The 23600-nt window shown below is 39.6% G+C and overlaps 1 protein-coding gene and 1 gene segment (V, D, J or C); one reads left to right on the forward strand and one right to left on the reverse strand.

Annotated features, from left to right (window-relative positions):
- Positions 1-23600, reverse strand: part of LOC140659401 (trypsin I-P1-like) — a 79606-nt gene that overhangs the window by 37882 nt on the left and 18124 nt on the right. The gene's annotated exons all lie outside the window — the stretch shown is intronic.
- Positions 139-8685, forward strand: LOC140646528 (T-cell receptor beta-2 chain C region-like). The segment is given in 4 exon segments: positions 139-238; positions 7160-7509; positions 7808-7825; positions 8540-8685. Coding segments are annotated over 4 exon segments (521 nt in total).

Below are 23600 nucleotides of genomic sequence, written 5' to 3' on the forward strand. Positions count from 1 at the left end.
GTCACTGTTTCTGCTTTTATTTACAGAAGGTGTCTCAGATTGAACTCTGAAACCACGACTGAGAACAGGACACAGATAGAGATGGAAAGAGCTACTTCCTAGATAGGCTGGGTTCACTACATACAGTACCTCTTGGAGCAATATACCATATGTTTCAGCATATTCTTCTGCAAAAGCACAGTATTTTCTAATCCAGATGAGAGCATAAAGGTCCCCTCCGTTTGTGACCTCATGAAAGGTAAGATACAGCATAATATCATACAGGCTTTATGTGCAGTTGAGAGCTTCTAGTGGCAGACAGTTCTGGTACTTCTTCAAAATATTGTGGAAACCCACCACTGTACTTCGGACAGGGCACCCAGCTGACAGTGCTTGATAAGTTTCCTTAGGTATTTTTGTTTCTTACTGTAGAATATTAATTCATTACAGAATAAAATGCTGACACAACCAATAAAATGTGCTAAAGGGTTGATTTAGGAAGCAGAGTTAAAATTATTTATTATCTTGGCAAAAGGCAGGTTAGAGTAATTGTCAAATCCATGCCTACTGATGTAAAGGAGGAAAAGAATTCTCTATTACTAAACATATTTATAAATTAAATGTTTATCAGGATTGAATGTGAGATCAGAAAAGTAGGACAAAACTATAAAGGATTCTTCAATTTTACTGTGATCACTGATCTTAAAAGCATTGGAGATGAAAAAGTATTTTAGGAAAGTAACCACTACATGCCTTCATTAGTCTTACAGTCTTTGCTTGGCATTCACTCTTTATATTGTGTTAGTCTAGCAGATCTTTTCAGTATGACCAACACAGCTACTCTAACGATTTTGCATTCGTATTTAAAATAAGTACAGCAAAATCAGCCAAAGCTTTAGAACATATTCCACATATTCCATCACCATTATATGGTGAGAAGAGCATCTCTCTCCCATTTCTGGTATCTGTCATCTAAGCAAATCCTCACACACCTGCTAATAAAAAATAGGCTGATTTCTAGCCAAAACAGATGCAGAATTCAGGGGTGGTAGAGAAGGGAACAGAACACTAGCCAGATAAGAAGTGACGCCCTTTCAGGAGAAGCATGGTAGCTGCTTTTTCTCTCACTGTGTTCTTACTCTAGATTAGCTTGGTGACAGCACCAGGCTCATTGTGGTAGCGAAGAAAAATTTGGTTAATAGATTAAAAGTCACCTGTAAGTTAATGCATTTGTTTGTTTGAAAAGGATCTGATGATAGATTTCAGGGGAACCTGGCATATCCTTTTTTAATGTCATTATGAGAAGAAAAAAATCTTATTGCTAGAAGACAGATGGGTACAATCCCATAAAATGGAGTGATTTTTCCTGCTCTGTTCTTGTCACTTCTTTAATCTCCTCAAAACACTTCAGAACAGGAGAAAGTATCATGCTGAACAAAGAGATTACAACTATTACTTACGTAGTCTCACGGCTGTTTCAAACCAAAAACTGTTTTCTGAGAGACTGCTTTTTACAAAAATGCCTTTATGGGTCTCAAATTCACAAAGCATGAACAAAAGGAGCACTTTTTGATATCCCTAACTAAACAATGTAATGTCCTTCTATAATTCACATATAAAGTCTTAGCATTTGCTTCCCCACTAAGGGAGGAAATTTGAGTTGATTTCTCCTTTAGACGGTCTTTAGAGGCACAACTCAGACAACACAGAGTAACAATCATCTTAGCCATTTGGACCTCTATCTGCAAGATTTTAGCAATTTTAGCAATAATTTTTAGCTGTGCTTACACAGAGCCACTGAAGTTTGGAGGAGGGACCAAGCTGACTGTTACCATTAAGAAAATGTTATTTACAAAGTATGTTTGAAATAAAACAAAGGAAACCCAGAAATAATTTTGTCTTTCAGTTATTTCTTTTTATACCTATATTTGCTGTTTTAGTCAAGTCATGTTTAAGTTACTCTGTGTATCAGTGAGAGAGGTGATCAGTCTGACAGTTGCAATTGTTATTTTCATAAATATTTTTTGTCACATTTGCCCTGATCATTGCAAAAGACTCTCTAGGTCATTTTTGCTTTTGCAAGATTCAAGGAAACAGACAAAGATACAAAAGAAGGGAAAAACCAAAGAGAAACACGGACAGGGTATGAGTGGGGGAGCCCCTAGACAAAAGAAGATTATTCTTGCAGTGAAACTCACAAGTTGGAGATAACTTGCAGATCAAGGCACTAACACTCTATTCAGGAATTGAAAGATAGATTAAGGGACAAATTAGAGCTGTAATTACGTATTTTATGAGGAGGAGGAGGACTGATGGCAAGGGTCTGCTGTCTGAAAATCCAAGCAAAGGACTAATATACTTGAGAAATAGCATTTGAAACAAAAGGACAAAAGGATATAATCTGAATTGAAGGAAGCAAGAAAGGTTAGTGAGCAAGTTCTGTGCCAAACATGACATGGAATAGGGGACAATTATCTGTTGGCACAAGCCAGGATCCCAGGGTCCTGAGAACAGAAAATAAACAGCTCCCCACCCCTCCCAGTTGGTGAACTCCTGTGTCCAAAATTTCCTAGATCACAGAAGATGGGGAGGGGAGAGAGGGAAGAGAAGAGTTGATGGAGGCTTCTTTGTCCTTGACCCTTCAAAACCTTACCACTGTTACAACTGATATGTACTGTTTTCTTATGGTTTTCCTCTCAACTTCAGACAACAGACCTCAGTGACTGCACTGAGTGATAAGTAGAGGCTGACAGCAAAACTGAGTGCATCTGTCAATTCTCTTTCACCCTCCTTGACAAACATTTTGGTTAGCACAAGCCAGAGGTGCTGACCTTTCTGTGGGAGCCAGAATTTGCATATCTGAAGAAACATCTCCCAGGAAACATGTATAGTAGATATTCTTTCTGGTGGCTATGATAAAACTTTACCTTGAAAAGGACATCTAGTTTTGGGTCCCTCATGACTTGAAGCAGGCAGAACATTAATTCTCGGAGAGGAAAAAACAGATTTTGTGGGTTAAGCACCTGATCATTGTACAAATTATAGGAAGGAGGGTGCATGGGTAAGGGATTTCTAATTAGGTGATTAGAATTAAGTAAGGGATGAGGGCACATGTCAGGCTGTGTGATTACACTTCAGTCTGCTGGACTGTGAAATGGTAGGATATATGATGGCAAGCAGCCTAAAACAAAGAAAAATCATTGTGTGGGACATTTGACAGTTAGGGTTTTGCTAAATCCCATGTCTAAAAGCAGTATTGTAAGTTCATGGGGAAGAGGATGCTTATCCCATGCTAAATCCCATTGCTAAATCCCATGTCTAAAAGCAGTATTGTAAGTTCATGGGGAAGAGGATGCTTATCGTCAAAACAGATTAAATGAAAATATTTTTCTGTTAAGCTTGAAAGAAAGGGAAGTAAAGAGAGTGAAGGACTGCAAGAGAAGGATGAACAGGATCTTCACTGTGGGCTTTTCTGGGTATGGTAGATTAGGAAATAGAAATTTTGTGCCAATAAGAAGGAGGAAGAGAGAACAAGCTCCTCAGACAATTTTTATAAGAAGGTCAGCAGTAATACTGTATTTTGAAAAAGCAACATGGCTCAGTGTTCTAGGTAAGAAAAAAAGTGGAAGGGTTTGAGTCAGCAGAGCTTCACTAAGAAGGCTAAAGATGGTGTTTCAGGAAAGACAGGTCAAGAAAGAGGGAGATAGCAGGGACTGTGAAGAAGAAGGGGACAAATTAACCAATCAAATTATTGTTATTAAATTTGCACTGTGAATAGGACAGTTTGGTGTTAATTTGTCAGATTAATAAAACTGTGGAGAAAGCTAGCAAGCAAGCAAGCTTAATAGAATAAACTCAAGGGAGTGAGAAGGATGAGACAAGACCAAAGAAGAAGAGACCTCAAGTCAGATAAGTGTATTCTGGAAGTATATATACTACCTCTACAATGCAGAACTCCCAGATACTCTACTCTGTGTTCACTGAATCTGCTGGCTGTATTCTACCAGAAATGAACTGTGTGACTGACCACATCTTTTCCCCAGAATTAAATTGCCTATAGAATTAACTAATCATTATGATTCCCTCTTATTCCTACAATCTATCTATCTCCCACTGTCAAATCCAAATGAAATGTGTGTCCATGAAAAAGAAAAAGGCAGAAGAAGTAGGACTGGGAAGGATGTACAGGTATTCATAAGGAATTGGCAGAAGATGTGGAGGCTGGAGGGAAAGAAAGCAAGAGTGGGTCCAAATGAAAGACACTGGATCTTATAATATATATCATGATTCCTAAAAATTGTAAGGATATTGATGTCAAACTACAGCACCAGACAATAAAGTGCTTTAATAATGACAGAGAAATGAGTGGTTGTTTTTATATGGTGATCCAAATCATCATTAGAAAACAATTCAGAATATTTAATAACCAAGTACTACTTAGACAGGCTGATATACCTTCTTTTCAGCACACCTTTGGCTACTACTCTGCAAAAAAAATGGTATTTGAAGGTTTAACATGGTTATCACTGGACAGCAGCCCAGGACAGGTGTGAGTAGTTTTGATATTACACTGTGAGGCTGTCCTCTGCCAATATCCAATATTTTGGAGAAGGAACAAAAGCAACAGTTCTGGGCAAGTGGGAATCATGAGGAGTGTATTAGGTTGTGCAAGGGGTAAGATTCTGGGAGTGTGACAAGGGTAAACAAAGAGGGAAGTCTTTGGATTGAGATGATGGGCTCTTTTCCCAAGATACCTCATTATTCATGCTCTGTGAAGTTAGACTTTATAGAGCACAGACTAGACCACAGCAGAATGGAATATAAAAAATAATTCCAGCTCTTTCTGGAGCACATTAAAATGAATATAATCTATAAGGACATTTGGTGAAAATGGCTGCATTTATCAAGCCTATCAAAAAAATCCTGATCAATCTTGTTCTCACACATGGACTTTCCGAGTGGTTATGGCAGAGCTTGGTCAAAGTGAATGGGAGAGAAACTTGGGGATAGGCGGTTTGGAGCAGACAAACTACATTTTGGAGGAGTGACACAACTAAACAGTTCTATGTAAGAAAGAAATATGGCAAATACCAGAGAGTTCCTTTAAGATTCTGGAATAAAAAGAAAGGGAATTTTTGATGGGACCTAAATCAGTAGAATATGGTGATCCTCACTGGGATTCTCTAGGAGAAGATAGAGAGAAAAGAACCAGGCAACACAGCACGTTTACAAACAGGTAAGCAGATGGCAATTGTGGTGCCAAAGTGCATTTGTACATGAGTGAACAAACCTACTGTGGTCTTGCTCTGGTGAAAATTGATATATTGCTGAAGAAAACCAGTTCGCAGTTGTAGATAGTGTGATATCATCTATGCATTTCCTAATTGACAGCACTTATGCTTTCAGAAGGTAGGATCCATTTAAAGGGAAAGAGAAATGACCTGCATGTCCAGCTACATGAAAACTGGGAAAATGCCATTTTTCTCAAGTTAGATGCAGGCAACCTAGCGCTGACCCTGAACTATAACACTGGATCCAGGAAGCAAAAATAAAAAATCAAATGTTAAAATTCTAGTTTCATTGAAATGAGTGATAAAGCTTCCACTAATTTCATTACAGTCAAAATTCCACCCTCCATTTTTAGTTTCAGTCTGGTTTCTTATGCACTGTTTAGAGTCATTAAAGTTATTTTTATCATGACATCTCTAAGCTGTCCACCATGCTATCTGGCTATTCAGATTTCAGATGTATACATTGGATTCCTAGCAGACAGATGAGGAAAGAGAAAGAGCAGAGAAGGAGATGGTCAAATGAGTCTGAGAAAGAAAATCACAAAAAGCCATAAATGCTGATGTGGGAGATAATTCTGTAAAGTCATCCAATGAAGGCATAAGAAAAGCTAAATGGGAAGAAGCTGAATTAAAGAGGGTGTATCACAGAACATTTCTGTAGCAGGGGAAATATTCATACATAATGCACACACAGAACCACAAAACTCAAGCATTCAGATTTTCAGACACAGACAAACAGACTTTTGGCAAGAGGAATTATTGTCTAGCATTTCAGTCTGTTTTTTTCTAATCTCAATTCTTTCTGCATTGCCATGAGTTTATGGAAGGAAAAAATAGGAGATAGTTTTAATAGAAATGATGGAGCTGACAAGTCCTGTAACATTGGCATGAGAAACATAGTTGAAGTACCATTTGCTTCTTTTCATAGTCTAATAAACTTGTACTTTGTGTCCTTTTTGCCATCAAGAGAAGACACCAAGGATCTAGCACACTTAACTTTTCCTCAAGCAGAGTGGAAATGGTATTAGCAGTGCAGAATCAAGCCTTCACAATTTAAATCCTTATTTCGCTCAATAGGTGTGTGGGGTGTGGGATTTATTACTCTAGTATCTCTTTGTGCTCTAGATGTGAGCAACATTTTGTGACAGGAACTAAGCTGACTGACTTAGGTAAGAAAACATGGCCTACTATTTCTTTGCTAAATAACAAAACACATTCACTCTTGGTTCTTTTGGGAAACTGTAGGTTAAAGATTGTGTAGGTTATAGGTCGGGGGGGGGGGTCAATTTGTTTGCTTGTTTATTTTTATTTTTAAAACTGTAGGATAAGGAGAAGGAGAGATTGAGGTGAAATAAGCCAAGAAATTTCAGAAAAATCTTGACTCAGGACCTGAGGAGACAGACATACACAGAAAGAGATAAACACAATGGAGGATGAATGCAGAGGATCAGTTTGCCCCCTGCTCATTGTATAGCTTAGCACAACAAACCAGAGAATTAAATTCTTTTTTCATTTAGTACCTTATCTTTAGCAAGCTTGGCTATTTGGTCAGTATCCAGAGAAAAAGTTTTGCACTTGCTCTGTACCTTTATATTTTAAATCCTGGAGCCACATTCTGTTCAATTAATCTATTCATTTTGATTTAAATGGCATATATAGCATGGCATATTTAGTACATGCTATGTTGGAAAGACAATTAAAATTTAATGTAAATATAATTGTCTTTTAGACTGAAGAACTTGATCCTGCATGCTCAGCGCTATTAGGTCACATTGAATCTTGAATTCAGCATCCAGTCTCCAACACACATACTTCTACAAAAAAACACATGGTCTGATATTTAGACATATGAGGGTGAAGGCTCTGGGCCATATTGCTTTCCGTTTCAGGGAAGAACAATGAAATCATACCTCCAGCTGTGGCCATCTTTTCGCCATCAAAGCAAGAGATCCAACAGAAGAGCAAGGCCACACTGGTATGCCTGGCCTCTGGTTTCTACCCTGACCACCTGAATCTGGTCTGGAAGGTCAATGGTGCTAAGAGGACAGAAGGGGTGGGGACAGATGAGTTTTCCACGCGGAACGGGATTACCTACTCATTGACCAGCCGACTGAGGATCTCAGCCCAGGAATGGTTCAACCCTTTGAATCGTTTTGAGTGTGTTGCCAATTTTTTTAAGAATGGAACACTGGATCAATACACAAAGTCATCTACAGTGATGCTGATGAGTAAAATACATGTGGGTGTGGGGGTCATCCTCTATAGGCTCCTATATCTACAGTAAGCAGTCATTACTGAAGGCATGTTTCTTGCCAGTCTACTACACTTAACTCGGATCTGTCAGTCCCCAGGAAATTGAGACCAAGCACAGGAATCCAATCCTGTTCTTCTCCAAACTTGCTACGAGCCATGTAATTCTCATTCCCACACCCACTCTCTATTATACAAGTGATTGTACAAACAGAGCACTTTAAAAGAGGTGCTGTTACATATCTAGGCTCAAATAATATCTCCTATTTCTTTTCTTCTGTTTTTAGATTGTAGTATCTTCAAAGGTATGTTAAAACATAAATTTTTTCCTCTTTTGAGTTTTTTTATCTATACATACACCTCGGTATGCAAAGATAGATGTGTTGTGTGTATGTGTCTCAATGTGTCTTGTGTCGGCATTTGCTGGCAGTCATAGCTATTCATGCCTGTATGCATGGGTGCAGGATTGTACATGTGTGGACACATGCATTCATGTTCTTGTTGAATACACATGCATGGATGTAAACATCCAAATTCTGTCTACTCTTATGAAATCTTCCATGAGACTGGCTGCTAGAACTCAATATATCACTTAGAGCAGCAGACCTACCTGTAGCATAAAGATGTACGTTGATATTCTAGCAGGCAGTTAGAACACTTTGCTAAGTCACTGACTCTACATACTACAGTACATTATCTCCTTAAATATACTGCAGAATTAGAATAAATTATATTCCCATGCAAAAGACTCCAAATCCCGTTTCATTTGATGCCCCCAACTTCTCATTCTTCAGCCCAATTCCTAGTCAGTCATACCAATGTGAATGTGAAAAGTCTAATACAATTACTAGTTAATGTGATATTACAACTAAGGGCAGCCAAGTTATAACTTGTGCAAATGAGCACTGAACAAGTTCTCCTAATCAGCAGAATGAAAAAAAATGTCCCTGTCTAGTAAACTTTTCTAAAGAAAACTTTTTTATTGGTTTTTATTTATTGTTTTCTACCTTAGTTTTCAGAAAACTATCAGAGAAGTGCTACAGCTGAGAAGTTTGTATACATCATGCTCATTTTCAAGAGCGTTTTGTATGGGATGTCTGTGATGGGGCTGATGCTTAGGTCCAAGGAGAGGAACAGAGTTCTAGTCTGTACAAATTTGTCCTAACTCATTCTAACTGTACAGGAGAACACTTTAGACAAAATGGTGTCTTAAAGTTCATATTTATGTAAACCCACTTCTCTACAATTATACTGTGTCTCTCATCATTTTCAAGACAACAAGCTAGTGAGAATGAAGGGGAGTGTTTTAGACAAAAAAAGAGGGTAAGAACTCCAGGGAGATACTGCATAAGACAATGAATGAAGTATTATCAAAATGTGTGGTCTTGTTAAAGTAAAGAGTAAAAAGGAAAATTAGGAAGAATAAGAAAATAAGAAAAATAAGAAAGACCAAGAAAAGCAAAGGAAAAAAGAAAAAAAAGATGCAACTCAGAAAAAGGGAAGAGAATCTAATCTGGGGGGGGGGAGGAAGTAGAGCCAGGAGGTGGTCCTTTAAAGCTGTGTTTGTGGGCACCATTTCTGTGCAGCATAAACTGTAAAACCAAGGGATTACTAATCCTGGAGAGTGTTTCTGGAGATCTTTCATCTACTTTGCATCTCCTTAAGCTATTACTTTATGGCATAAGTTAAACAACTGATAATTCAGAGGCAGCTCACTCGACAATAAATGGAGAACAGTCATACCTTTTGTGTATAGATGTATCCTAAAGAGATGTAGGAATAACACAGGCCAAGGTAGAGGAGTGCTTGTGGAGCTTTGGAAGCAGAACATCTGGGAATGCAATAGCAAGGCAGAAGGAGTAGGAAGCATAAAGTGGAGACCCTGAAGGGAGCTTCTGTCTCACATAGCCAGGGTCTTCAACAGAAGGGGGAAATATCTCTGAAGGCCTCAGCAGAAAATAGTACCTCAGAATCAGAGCAGATGACTTGCCAAAATGTGCTTGAAAATATCTCTTTAAGAGAACAGCAGTTGAATTTTAGCCAAAACAGGATGCGGTTTGACATTTACTCAAAAAAAAAAATTTGATAACACATCAGCCTCCCTTACCACAACACCACCCCAGCCTCTCAGGATGAGGCACAGGGTGCAGCTCTCTGTTCACCATATTACAGTTGGACAGAAATAGTGACACATACGGGCCTTGTGAAAGCTGGTGGGTTTTTTGTCTCATGTTATCACACAATCTTCTTGTTACTGAAATCTGCAGATGGGGTTTGCATGTGCAGCTGCTGTTTCTGTTGTGCAACACACAAAAAACAGAAGACTTGTGGGTTTTGGGGGAGTTGCTGACCTGCTTTTACAAATTAAAAAAAAAACAACATGCTTTTTCTAGGTCTCTCAAAACAGCAAAACAAGATTATAAAAATCATATACTTGTAGAAAAATTTTGATAGGAGGGCACTTCTGGAGATCACTCAATCCAAATTCCTGTTCACAATAGGTCTAACTCCAAAGCTAGATCATGTTGCTCAGAGCTTTGTCTGGGTGATTTCTGAATATCTTCAAGGACAGAAATTTGACAAGCAATTTGAGAAATCTGTTGCAGTGCTGAAGCACCCTCAAGAAGAAACATTTTTTCGTTATGTCTAATCAGAGTTTATGTTGCTGCAGCTTGTTATCACTGGCTTCCACTGTGCCCCTCTAAGACTCCAACTCTGTTTAGGCAGTTAGAGTCATGCAAATAGCGATCCTTTAGCCTGCTCCTCTCCGAGATTAACAAAATCAATTCCCTCAGCCTCTTCTGTTATGTTTCTGCTCCAGTCCCCTGATCATCTTAGTGACCCTCTGCTGGACTCTCTACAATTTGTTGATATGTCTGTCATACTGGGGCTGGGGCAGTGTGGGGGTGTGTATGGACAATAGAGGTAGTATTCCAAATACAGCCTCACAAGTGCTTAAACATGCTAACTGCATTCTTGCTAATGCAACCAAAAATGTCATTAGCCTTCATTGCTGAAAGGCTTGCTGCTTACTCATGTTTAACTGCCTTTCTGCAAAGCTGCTCCCTAGCTCATCAGTTGATATTTAAATGACTCAGATCAAGGTTCTATTGGATTACAGACACACCCAGGGGATGTGCCTGTAATCCAATAACTCCTTTCCCAATGAAGAAATGCTGCAAAATAACCACAAATTGAAATTTTCCTTATAAATTCAGTATGCTTATCTTGCATATATGGTTAATAAAGATACTCTACAGCATTTAAAATATAATTTGACATAATTCAGATTGGGATAAGAATAATCTCACAATGTGGATGCTGTGCCCGTAATTGTGGAATGGTCCGATTCTTCATCCTTTCTTTAAACCTTTCAAAAACCGTTTCTCTGGAAACAGATTATTATTCTTATTTATTTCAGAACTAGCAAATTATGCAGGTGCCTTTTATACATCACAAGGACTTTGCTTAGTGCTTTCTTGCTGTAGGACAATTTAGGAAAATTTCACAGAATCACAGAATCGTATAGCTTTGAAAAGACCTTTAAGATCATTGAGTCCAACTGTAAACCTAACACTACCAAGTCCACCATGTCCCTAAGCACCTAATCCAAACGTCTTTTAAATAGCTCCAGGGATGGGGACTCAACCACTTCCGCAGGCAGCCTGTTCCAATGATTGACAACCCTTTCAGTGAAGTAAAATTTCCTAATATCCAATCTAAACCTCCCCTGGCGCAACTTGAGGCCATTTCCTCTCATCCTATCACTTGTTACCTGGGAGAAGAGACTGACATCCACATCACTACAACCTCCTTTCAGGTAGTTGTAGAGAGCAATAAGGTCTCCCCTCAGCCTCCTTTTCTCCAGGCTAAACAACCCCAGTTCCCTCAGCCGCTCCTCATAAGACTTGTGCTCTAGACCCTTCACCAGCTTCGTTGCCCTTCTTTGGACATGCTCCAGCACCTCAATGTCCTTCTTGTAGTGAGGGGCCCAAAATTGAACACAGTATTCGAGGTGCAGCCTGACCGGTGCCAAGTACAGGGGGACGATCACTTCCCTACTCCTGCTGGCCACACTATTTTTGATACAAGCCAGGATGCCATTGGCCTTCTTGGCCACCTGGGCACATTGCCGGCTCATATTCAGCTGGCTATCGACCAACATCCCCAGGTCCTTTGTTATATTATTTGTTATATTATCACCATGGAATGCTTACACCAAAGAGTACCTCATGCTATGACTAATTCTACTGCATCAGTGACACTATCTGGGAGAATGGTGGTGCTGAAAAGACACTAGTAGGTCTTTGTGTGTGAGATTCACATCCACATCCTGCTTGTTCATCCCTCTGCATTTTTGTCTTCAAAATATGGATCGTCTCTGGAGCAGTGTTCATATTAGGGCTTAGCTCAAAGTCAGAGAGAACAAGAATGGGGAACATCACAAAGTTACCCAGGAGAAAAAAAACCTCAGAACTCATCCATAGAGAGAAGGAATAACCAGATTAAGATAGACTGTGTTGCTGCTTATTAGGCCATGAGAGAGGTATAAGTATGAGGCATAAAGAGATAGATGTGAGACGCATAGTGGCATGTGCTTCACTGTGTAGCCAGAATTAAACTGGATAGTCAGAACAATTTCTGAAAAAATGGAAATCTACATGTTATTTTTCTTGAATGTGATTTCATTCTAAGTTGCATACTACTTTGTACTATTTCTCTTTGTTCTTTATATCCTGTAACTTTGTACACATGTACCTTTTCAGAACTGTGTCTATGCACTTGCAGACCATGGTAATGGCTGCTTTTTTGTCATTTTAATCAAATCTATGGCATATCAGTTCTGTTTAGCTTCTATTCTTATATCATCTTTTGTTCAAGCTCCTTCTCATTACTGTTGACAATCTTAGTTCTACAGATTTCTTGTGATTAGGGTAACCTTTCCAAGCACAGTGGAAAGCATTGTGGCTTTCCCTGCTTGATAATATTCAGAGAGGAATGAGAGTGCACATACAAGTCACTATCTCTAAAGTATTTCAGACTTAGACATATGTGTATTTCAAGTAACTGTTCTGTGTCAGGTAAGAAAATGGCTTAGGGGACAATAATTTGTGGCTGTGTAGACTGCAGTTTCCTTTTCCTTTATTTTATGTCTGCATTTGATGAACAATCTTTATTGATTGTTCTAATAAGATGGAGAATAAATGGCTGATCGGGAAAGAGGAGTTCAGCAATTTACCTGCACTTCAAAGACCTATTCTGCCTGTCTTGTTCCAATTCCTTGGCAACATCTGGTTTGTCAATAGGCCTACATACCCTTTTCCTGTGCTGAGCTCCCTTGTGAGGGAAGGTGCTGGAAAGGAGAGAAGTTTATGTAAAGAAAGCAAGTGACTTTGAAGTGTTGTGTCTAAACTGCTGGCACAGAAATAGAGAGCTGAATCGTTCATCTTCACAGATAAAATATCCAAATAGAAGTCTGCGAGGCTTGACCGGTTAGCTTTGTATCCAGTGTGAATGTCACCCTTTTGCTCCTGTTTTGCACCAATGGAAAAATAGAGCAACTGCAGCCCCTTCCCTGGCTGCTGCAGATACCAGGACATATAATTGTGATTATCATTTTGACTGCACATCAGAGTAGCTTTCTCATCTTCTTTTAGTACAAGACTTGAGGTTTGGGTGATTTTAGCTCCTATAAGACAAAACAAAACAAAACCACAGTAAAACACGTAACCTACATTCTCCCAGAGCAGAGCAGGTATCATGGCTCTACTGATGCCTTACTTGCTCCAAAGAAGTACATGGCCACACACCAAGCTGTCCACATCCTCATTTCTGCCTCAGCAGTCAGTGAGCATGCCCCTGTAAGGGACTTATATAGGTCCGTTTCACATGTTTCTCTTAAACCAATAGCAGAGATCTCTGCGACAGCTAAATCTATGTGGAAAACCAAGCTCCTTCCTGCAAGACATTTCAAGCAAACTCTTTTTTTGGAGTGTATCTGTTGAAAACAAATGGAAAGTTTCAAACTGACTCAGGTGAAGTTTTTCTTATTCTATCAGACAGAATATTGTCATATATGACAATTGTCTTTCTTTTTATTTACCCTTGTATGTTTTATTTTACCTTTTGATATTTTGTTTCCAGAATACAACAGAAAATGTTTAGTGTAACCAAGTAAAGTGGGTTTTTTTGTATTCGTGACTGCTGGACTTTTTCTTCCTGGAAAAAGAGCAAATACAATACATATGCTCAGACCTTAATTATTTTTCTTCCTTCACCTGTCAGAGCCAGCATTCATGATCTTGTTTTGGGAACAGCTTTATATGGGACCCTGTTGTACCCTTAGCACACACCAAAAGTGAAGGAAACTTGGGTTGTTCTTGAAGCAAATGTCTAACAACTTCTTTTCCTTTAGTTGTCCCAGCAGTACCTGTACTAATTATAAAGCCAACTTCCAGGATTCAGAGTGATATCACTGTCTCTGACACAATCTTTTAACCTGTGTTAAGAAAACTGATCACTGTCCTACCATGGTATTTTGGATGCACAGTGGGAACCATCACAGCAGTCATATTTGCTATCTATAACTTTGAAATGAGGCTCCAGAGACCAATGCCAAATCAAACAACCTAAGATCTGTGCTACTGAAACTATTCTTTCATATTTAAGTGAAAGGATACCATCTGGTGGAATGAATTGGTGTTTACAGTGATCCTTAGGGGCTGTATTTCCCACAGTTCTCTATTTTTGCATTGGCAGAACTGCATGGAAAGGGGACTGGAACTAATGCACCAGAGATGCGTATGTTTGTCATTAAACTGGTGACTGTGAAATGCTGAATTTAAAGCATTGACTCAGAAATACACAAGTTCTTTATCTATAGGAGAAAGATCTGAGAGCTGATATTAAAAATGGGATTTCACAAAGCCAACATAATGTAGCTGAAGGAGGGAACTTGTATGTGAAGTAGCTGATGAGGTACCTAACTAGTGATGTAGATATGCTGTAAAAGTTGTCCTAAGATCTAGGTAAATGGGCTGGAAAGAGAAACCTGCTTTCACACAGAACACATAGTTAGAGTTTTCCTCCAGGTTTATGTGGGACTGGGGGCAGAGGAGTGGTCTACAGCAATATAATAGGTAAAACATTCAAGGAGAATATCTAGATCCAAATCCCCCGTTGTCATTGTTTCAAGCCAGGATCTGAATCCAGACAAACCAACTCTTTACTGTACTGTGTTGTAAGGTCTCACAAAGTGATTAATGACAAATGTTCTTCTGCTTTATAAAAAATACAAATTTATAGCCTAGACCTTTCACATGGGACAAATTCTATGTCTGATCAATAAATATTTATTTAATACAAAGCAAAAGAATTTCAAGAGGAAAATCTGACCCACAACATCGTATTACACACCAGTGGTTAAGTCAAGGTCAAAGCGAGCAAGGGGAGGAATAAAACCTAGTCTGCTAATTTCCAGCTGAGTATTTTACTGCTAGGACTACTAAGTGTGGGCAGTTGGAGGGAGGCACCTCATCACCTAATCCTGGCAGTGAGTTTGTTGGGAGGTTGGACTTTCTGTTCACACCTGAGAAACTGGACTGGTAAACACCTACAGGACAAATCTAGTCAAGTCTTTAGACACCAAGCTGCTCACCATTCTTAAAATTTAGACTATTTTGAACATGGATATTGGCAGAAACTTATTTGTCAGGATCTTCTTACCAGTAAAAATGAAAGCACAAAGTTCTAAGCATCTTAATGATTGCTCAAATTTGCCTTGGGTACTTAAAAAGTCAATTAAGCATTTATATGCCTATCTGAATCTACCTTCTGTAAATCCACTCAGAAGCTATGACACCCACTTTGTTGTCCCTTTTCTTGACCTTACCTGGAGTGGAGATCTAGAAAGGGGATGTCAAATGGCACAGCAAAAGCAGTATCAGATCCATGAAGGTGGATTGAGTCAGAAGGAGCCTGATGAAGATGTAAAAATAAAGACACCAAAATGTCTTGCTGTGGCTCTGAGCATAACATGACCTAGGTAATCATCAGCTCAGTGCTGTGATAGGCTGAGTTTCTTCTGAGCGGGAATGATTGTCTGCGACATGGGCTTCATGAATTTGGTATCCAGGAACATATGAAAGCTAGACCTGAGGGCATATAAGGCGATTGTTTTGAAAAACTGCAGCACTACTCTCTGGGAGACCAGACCACTGAACACTGCTACATTTAACTGGCTATTATAATAGCCATCTAGCTTTGTCAAAGCTGGACCAACATATTCAGATATTGTATGCCCTATGTACCTAGGATACATATGAACACATTTATAGCCATGCCCCATAACTGCACTATTCCCCACAAATGACATGACTATCCTTTTAGCCAGTTATTTTGGGATTTTTTGTGTGACTTTGAAATTGCAAAGATGTGGAAAAAAATATTATTAGCAAGGTTAATATTTACAAGATCAAAACATACTGAGAACTGCTTCAGTAAATACAAATATGTTTTTAAAGAAAAAAAGTATTACACCTACAAGTAAAAAAAAAGTTTAGCAAAAATACTGCTTTTTGTGAAAAAAGTTGATTTGTTTGAATGCCCTATCATCCTGTCAGGAAAAAAGCCAAGATGAAATGTAGAAAACATGCCCCTTTTTTTTCTAGAGTCCTCTGATTTATTTAAAAATTAGTGTCACGTTTGCCAACTTCCAGTCATAGGTATCAAGGACATTTTACATGAGAGTTTATACACTCTTGTCTGTAAGCCAGCTGTTACGGACTTGTGTTGTCATAGGATTTTTATTTGAAAAAGATCTGATGATGGCAATTTAGTATCATTTGCTTGTTCCAGAACCTCTTCTCCAGTCAATTCATTTTCAGACATTATTTCTGGTGAGGACCAGTTACACAAAGAAGGATTTCAGTATGGGTTTCAGCACGGATTTTGTCTGTTTCATAGCATCAACAGATGTTGAGAAATAATTTAGCTCATTTGCAGGGGTCTCTCAGCACTCTTCATTGATAGACTTTTGAATGATACTATTATTCAGGGCAGAGTGATAGGTTTCCTTTCAGGAGATCCCTGCCTCATTGATAGTGTCTGTGCTTCAGATCCCTGTGTGTTACTTGCTCAATGTAGCTGAGGGTCATGGAAGTTTCAGCACAGCACAAGAGTGTTGGCATTACTGTTAGGCCACTGGCAATGTAAGATCTTCCTACTCAGTCCTAAATTTCAATCTACATTCATTGAAATGGCTGCTTCTTTTCATTTGAACCAGTTCTAAATTCTTACTGCAGATAGTATTATTCCATCATCAGCACAGCTTATGTTGGCTGAATATTTTGTATTCTCTATTATATTATCCTGGTCACTCTACTCTTTCCTTCAAATTTCTGGTCTGACTTATGCCAAGTTCACTTACGGCTGCACATACCACTTCCCCATCTTATTTTTTAGACAATTTTAATGTAAGTAAAAACAGACATATCACTCTTTTGTTCCCTTCTGAACATCCTGTTTCAATGCTATTCTCTTCCCCATTCTCTATCTGATTAATTCCATCCTCTGACCTAACTGTCTCCTGACGTTAAAGAATTTCCATGACTTCGACCATAAAAGAAACATCATCTCAAACCATCTTCTGCACTTGTGACAAAACATGAAAATACATGAACATAGCTTAAATCACAGTGCAAAATTAAATAGAGAGACCTACATAGGTACTTACATAGGTACCTGCTAAGACTTGAGAAATCAGCTAGCCCAATAGTGGTGAGGTTGCTGCAGCTTTCCCGTCTCTAGGTTCATCCACTAGCAAGGCTGAGTTTGTATTCCCAATATGCATACAAACATACACAATACAAATATATGTATACATGCAGCCAGACACACAAATCAATACAGAACATCAATACATAAATCAATACAATCAGACAGAAACCCTCATGCAGTTACAGATGGCACTAACAGACCCTCATCCTGTGCCCCTCTCTGGCTGATCAGGATCAAGGTCTGTTAGCAGGAAACTTATACATAACTACAGTGTGGACCTTCCCAGTAGCTGACCTTCGACACTCAGCCTATCCAGCAGTTGGCCCTGGATCCTTGGTATCCTCATGCACTGGCACCTGGACGTATGAGCCCCTGAGGCCTGCAGCCCCACGCCACTCCCTGGTACAGACCCCCCCACTCACAGATGCAAACTCTCATGCACCCCTTCACACATGTGTGCATGCACACACACTCACACTGGATCCCAGTAACTAGCCTTAGACACTCAGTCTACCCAGTAAATGTCCCTGAACTCCCGGGTCATCCAGCTACCTCACACACCCACACACACACTGGGACCCATGCAGATAGATTAGATAGATTGCAGCATCGGGCAATCATCAATGGCATGAAATTTAACAAAAAGAAATGCTGGATTCTGCACCTGCAAGAGAGGAATGCCAGACACAAGTATAAACTGGGAGAGGAGCGGCTGGAGAGCAGCCCTGCAGAAAGGGACCTGGGGTGCTGGTTGATAGCAGGCTCAATATGAGTCAGCAGTGTGCCCTGTCAGCCAAGAGGGCAAACCACATCCTGGCATGCATCAAACACAGCATAACCAGCCAGTCAAAAGAGGTGATTATCCTGCTGTATTCAGTGTTGGTGCGGCCTCACCTTGAGTACTGTGTGCAGTTCTGGGCCCCACATTTTATAAAGGATGTTAAGGTACTTGAATGTGTTCAGAGGAGGGCAACAAAGCTGGTGAAAGGGCTGGAAGACATGTCCTATGAGGAGTGGCCAAGGACACCAGGTCTGTCTAGTCTGGAGAAAAGGAGGCTGAGGGACAACCTCATTGCTCTCTACAGCTTCCAGAGGAGGGAAGTGTTCTCCCTGGCATCCAGTGATAGGGCACATGGGAATGGTTCAAAGCTGCCTCAGAGGAGGTTCAGACTTGACATTAGGAAACATTTCTTTACTGAGAGGGTGGCCAGACACTGGAACAGGCTTCCTAGAGAGGTGGTCGATGCCCCAAGCCTGTCAGTGTTTAAGAGGCATTTGGACAATGCCCTTAATAACATGGTTTAACTTTTGATCAGCCATGAAGTGGTCAGGCAGTTGGACTAGATGATCATTGTAGGTCCCTTCCAAATGAAATTCTATTCTGTTCTGTTCTATTCTATTCTATTCTACTCTATGCTATGCTATGCTATTCTATTCTGTATACACTATGGATCTCCCAGAAACTGGCCTTAGACATGCAGTCTGCTTGGTAGTGTTGCAAAAGTGATTTGGGACATTCATTGACCGAGGAGGTAAGGGACACAAGGGTAAAATTACAAAAGGTTTCTTTCATGATAATGACACACACACACCCCTCCATAAGAGAAGGAAAAGTGTCCATAGGGATGTTCCAAGACTTTATATATGACTTGAAATAAACTGCTAAGCATAATCACCCAATAGCACAAAAAGATCACATTCACTCCCTTTAAAGTATTCTCAGTCATTCTGCTATGTGCTACTCATGCAGTCTGGTTGTTAAAACAGGACCTTCTGTGATCCAGATGTTCCCCTTTGCTTGCCAAATACAAGTTAATGTTTCTTCTTCTCTAGGGTGTGCTGCTCATGTCTCCAGTTGCTGGCCCCTCTGACCTGAGGTATCCACGCCAGTTGCTGCCAAGACCTTCACTCATTCCAGTTGATGGCACCACAATCACATGGGCCCATAGGACTTGTGGTCTGACTCCAGTTGTTGGCAATTAGACCTCATGCACTTAGACAGGTACATGAACTGCAACTTGTTTACATGTGACTGGCCCCTTTTGCCCCCTAATTCTTCTATTTTCCCATGCTTATTTTTCCCCAAGCCACTATGATCCCTCCCTTTCCCCACATTTAGTTCCTCCCTTAAACCGAGGAACCATCCTAGCTACCTACCGTCAAGTTTTGTACAATACTCAAATGCTCTTCTCCTGCATCCCATAATGAGTCTCAGACCCATGTAGGTAGTAACACTCCTGTCTGCAAAGTGATGCAAAGAATCTGTCTCCTTTACTCACCTGGATGGCTTTCATCCCTGGACAATGGTCTAATCACCCTCCTGTGATAGCCCTGGGAGGAGCTAAATGAGGTTGCTCTGATTTCTGATAACGTTAGAGGTGGTTCTCCTGTCTCTCATCATTCCTTTGGCTATGTGGTTGTGTCTTTAATAATTAACATAACAGTATCTATACAAAAAGATCAAACTAAAATGTGCTTTTACAAATTAGGAAATTTTGTATATTCTGCTAGCCTGGGATTGAAGTAATGATGTCATACTGAGGATGAATTTTTTAAAGCCTTGTTATCCATTCACAGATGAATCCAGAGGTACAGTTTAATGTTACAGCAATTTGTGTCAAACCTCGCACAGTGGCTGAATACAATACTTTTGCTTTTCTGCTAGTAACAGTCTCCTACACTGGAATACATCATAATGTATGTGGCTATAGAATGAGTCAGAACACTTTATTGCCCATAGAAAACTAACATGCATAGCACACATCAAAGTTCATTTTCCACATGAGGAGTAAGAAGATCTGGGTCACCCATTGGTCCCCTAATCATTAGGTATGAGCAAGGGAAGGGTGGGAACCTGTGACTGGAAGTGGCAGGAAACAGGATCCACTCCCTTTGGTGATAACTTCTCTGAAGTCCATCAAGTTCTAACATGAAACTGCATTTTCAATTCCTTGTATGATAATATTACCACAGCTCAGAACATGTCAGATATTATGTACACATTTTCATATTCTCCAATTATAAAACATTAGATGTTCTTTCTTCTTCTTTGTCCAGACTATGTAGTTGTCATTTCCTTGGTCTTTCTCCTGCCAGGTTGGACAACAGTAATAAACCTCACCAAGTGATACACCCAACATGTTACAAAAGTTACAAACAGCATGCCCTTTATGAGGACAGAGAAACAATCTGCCCTGCCTTCCTCCAGCTCATCAACAGCAACAGATGATTAAGAAAAAAGACACAGGTCTAATTGCAAGATTTTTCATTTCACACTGGAAGGTCTTATCTCTCCAAGCCCATATCAGCATGTATATGGAATAAGGTTATCTTCCTCTGGAGATAACAGCTGTAAAATTCCACTCTGCACATGAGCTTCCAAGAACATGTGTTTCAGAAACAGGACTACAGTGTTTCATTTCAGTTTTCTGTGTTTCTGTGGGTTTGAGGGTTTTTAATAGTTAGGGGTTTTAATAGTTAAGGGAATAAATTTGAGGGTTTTTAATAGTTAGGGGAATAAATTATAATAATTCCTTGAAGGGACAAGGAAGTTTTCTATGGAAGAGGGGAGAAGGAAGGAAGGAGGGAGGGAGCGAAGGAAGGAGGTAAGACTGGTCTGTGTTGCTCTTCCTGCAAAAAGAGGCTTGCCTCTATTTGCGTACTGAAAAGATCTCAGCTTCCAAGAAGGCTCTGTGGGAAAAATGTTGGATTTCTGAAGTAACTAAAATGCTGCCTAACAGCAGAGCCTTTTACTTAATCATATAATAGAACTAAGGATTGGACTGTATATCCCAGGGAACATCCATTGTCAAGGGTGGAAGGGAAAGAAACACCTACTGACTGAAACTTGGTCTGTTCAGCTCCTCACAGCTGAGAGTAAAGAAGTTTGTTTGGTTTTTGTTGGGTTTTTTGTTGTTGTTGCAGGAGCTGCATGTGCTTGGTCATACTGAAGGCTTCTGGCACAATAATGCACCCATATTTTTTTTTCTGATAAAGTGGTTTTATGCTCAGTGTAAACTTATACTTCTTTTGCTGCCTGGCACAAAAACATACTATCTGAACTCCCTGGACTGGTTGTTGGAACCAGTACATGCAAGATTGCCTCTGTACCCCTCCTGGTAGAGAATCTGAATGTGTCCACCAGTAAAAGAAAGAAAGAGAGAAATAAAGAGGGAAGGAGTAAAAAAACAGAGAAAGGAAAAGGTCTTCTCATGTCTGGCAGCTCATTTCTGCTCATGTATTTAGTGAATGTCATGATAAAAGGAGAAGCAATGGCTACCCGGCTATCTTTCTTTCCTTCAACACAGTGATCTCAGATAATTTGCCTTCCTTCAGCCAGGTAAAAGCTACAGATCAGTTGAATCAAATACCGTTTCAGACTTTCTATCTCCCGCTGCCATTTGTGATATCCTTATGCTTATCCCTAATGTGCTCTACAAATCCCATACAACACTCTTACAGATTACTTCCTTTCTTCCCTCTACTTTTCCTCCCTCCACTCAAGTAAAACTCATTGTTTCTAAATGTGTTTTCTGTGCCTGTACCAACTACACAATCCTTTTGCATCAAGACCTGCCAAGCTTCATAGTTGTGATCAGACTGTAGTTTCGTTTACCTCCAGATAACAAAGCAACCTTTTAAAATTTCATGTTATTAGATCTTCAGATGACCACTTTTTGTCATCTTGCAGATGCTTAAGAACACAAGAAAATCTCGGACTTCCCCACTCACTCATCTGGTCTGATGAACTACGTGACCTCGTCCTACAAATCCTACCTTCTGTTCTTTCAAACACACATACAGTATGAGAGGTATTATACTGAAGGCCTCCTTCAATTTGTCAAATCAAACCATGAACAAACCATGTTCTCCCATTCATCCTTGTTTACTCATTTATATTACACTACTTAGGAGCCATGAACATCCTGTCCTGCAGGACTGATGACTCCTTGGGCAGCTGATCCCAACTCCTATTACAGTCCGCCTCCTCTTTTAACTACCAGCATCAAACATGTTGCAGGCCTACTGCTCCTTCGGTTCTGCCTGATAGACCACTTTGTGTATGCTTTAAAATGGAGAGCCAGTGGGAGAATGGACAGCATTATGGGTGGAAGAGTAAAAGAGAAAGGTTGGCATAAAGCTAAGTCCTCTTGTCTATCAACAGGGCAACTACTTTGATGAGAGAGAAGACAAAACTGGAAAGAGCACAGACAGAAGACAGATGTATTGTATCAGTCAGAAGAGAGCTACATGGAGGCTTAAATAAAGAGATATCCAAATAGAAAGTCAAGGAAAGGATAAGTTTAGTCACCTTGCAATACTACAGACTGAGATCCAGCAAGTATATCTGCATGTCCTTCACTTAAGCAATACCTAACATTCAAAATATTGATTTTTTAATATACTTGCTGTCACTGAAGTTAATAAAAGACTTTGCAGTGGAAACAAAAGCTACATATCTCTCAATTCTCAGGTAAGTGAAGAAGCATGCTTTACAGCACAGCTGCAAATAAAACCTAAAGGATGCTAGCTGCCATGCATTGCTGAGTAGAAGATACTGCTCATTAACTATTCAATAATTTACTGCAAAACTAAGGAAAGAAGGCAAGTCAGCAAAACCTTAAAACCAGCCTGAAATTGTCATTTTATCACATGGTGATAAATGTATTTAACAGCAGAGGTTGCTTTCTGACACCTCTGTGCAAAACCTCACATATGACCACCAAACAAAATTCACTTCTTTGCTCCCAGTCTTACCCATATGATAAAAAAAAATCAAAACCAAAGCGTTTGACTCCATAAACAATTATGCTTAGCAGTTTTGTTTCCTTCCAATATACAAATAACATATAGCCGGGCAGCGAATAAAATGAGGGTCACACACTAGCAGGACTAAGAAACATAGCTTGTTTCATAGCATTTTATGAGGTCCGCAGGACTATATGGGAGGAGGAGAAAATCTTTCTGGCTGATGATACTACAAGATAGAGGCATAAACTGACAATATTTAAGGTACTTTTAATTAACAGATATAGCTATATATTTGATATGTGCATTCAAAATGTGCTTGTTACTGAAAGAAAGAATACTACTATTTCTATATCTGTCATAACTATCCGTTTTTACACTGTTCAGATTATTCCAAAAATTTTATTACATACTGGCTAAAATTAACTAGAAGCTGGTTCTGCAAACAGTGAAACACAGAAGGAAGGTGGGCTGAATCTGAATGACATTAATAACTTTTTCCTAGTTTGATGAGCGTAATCTGTTTATCAGGCTGCCTTTCACTGTGCAACAATG

This window comes from Ciconia boyciana, chromosome 1 (genome assembly GCF_034638445.1).
Source record: "Ciconia boyciana chromosome 1, ASM3463844v1, whole genome shotgun sequence".
NCBI lineage: Eukaryota > Metazoa > Chordata > Aves > Ciconiiformes > Ciconiidae > Ciconia > Ciconia boyciana.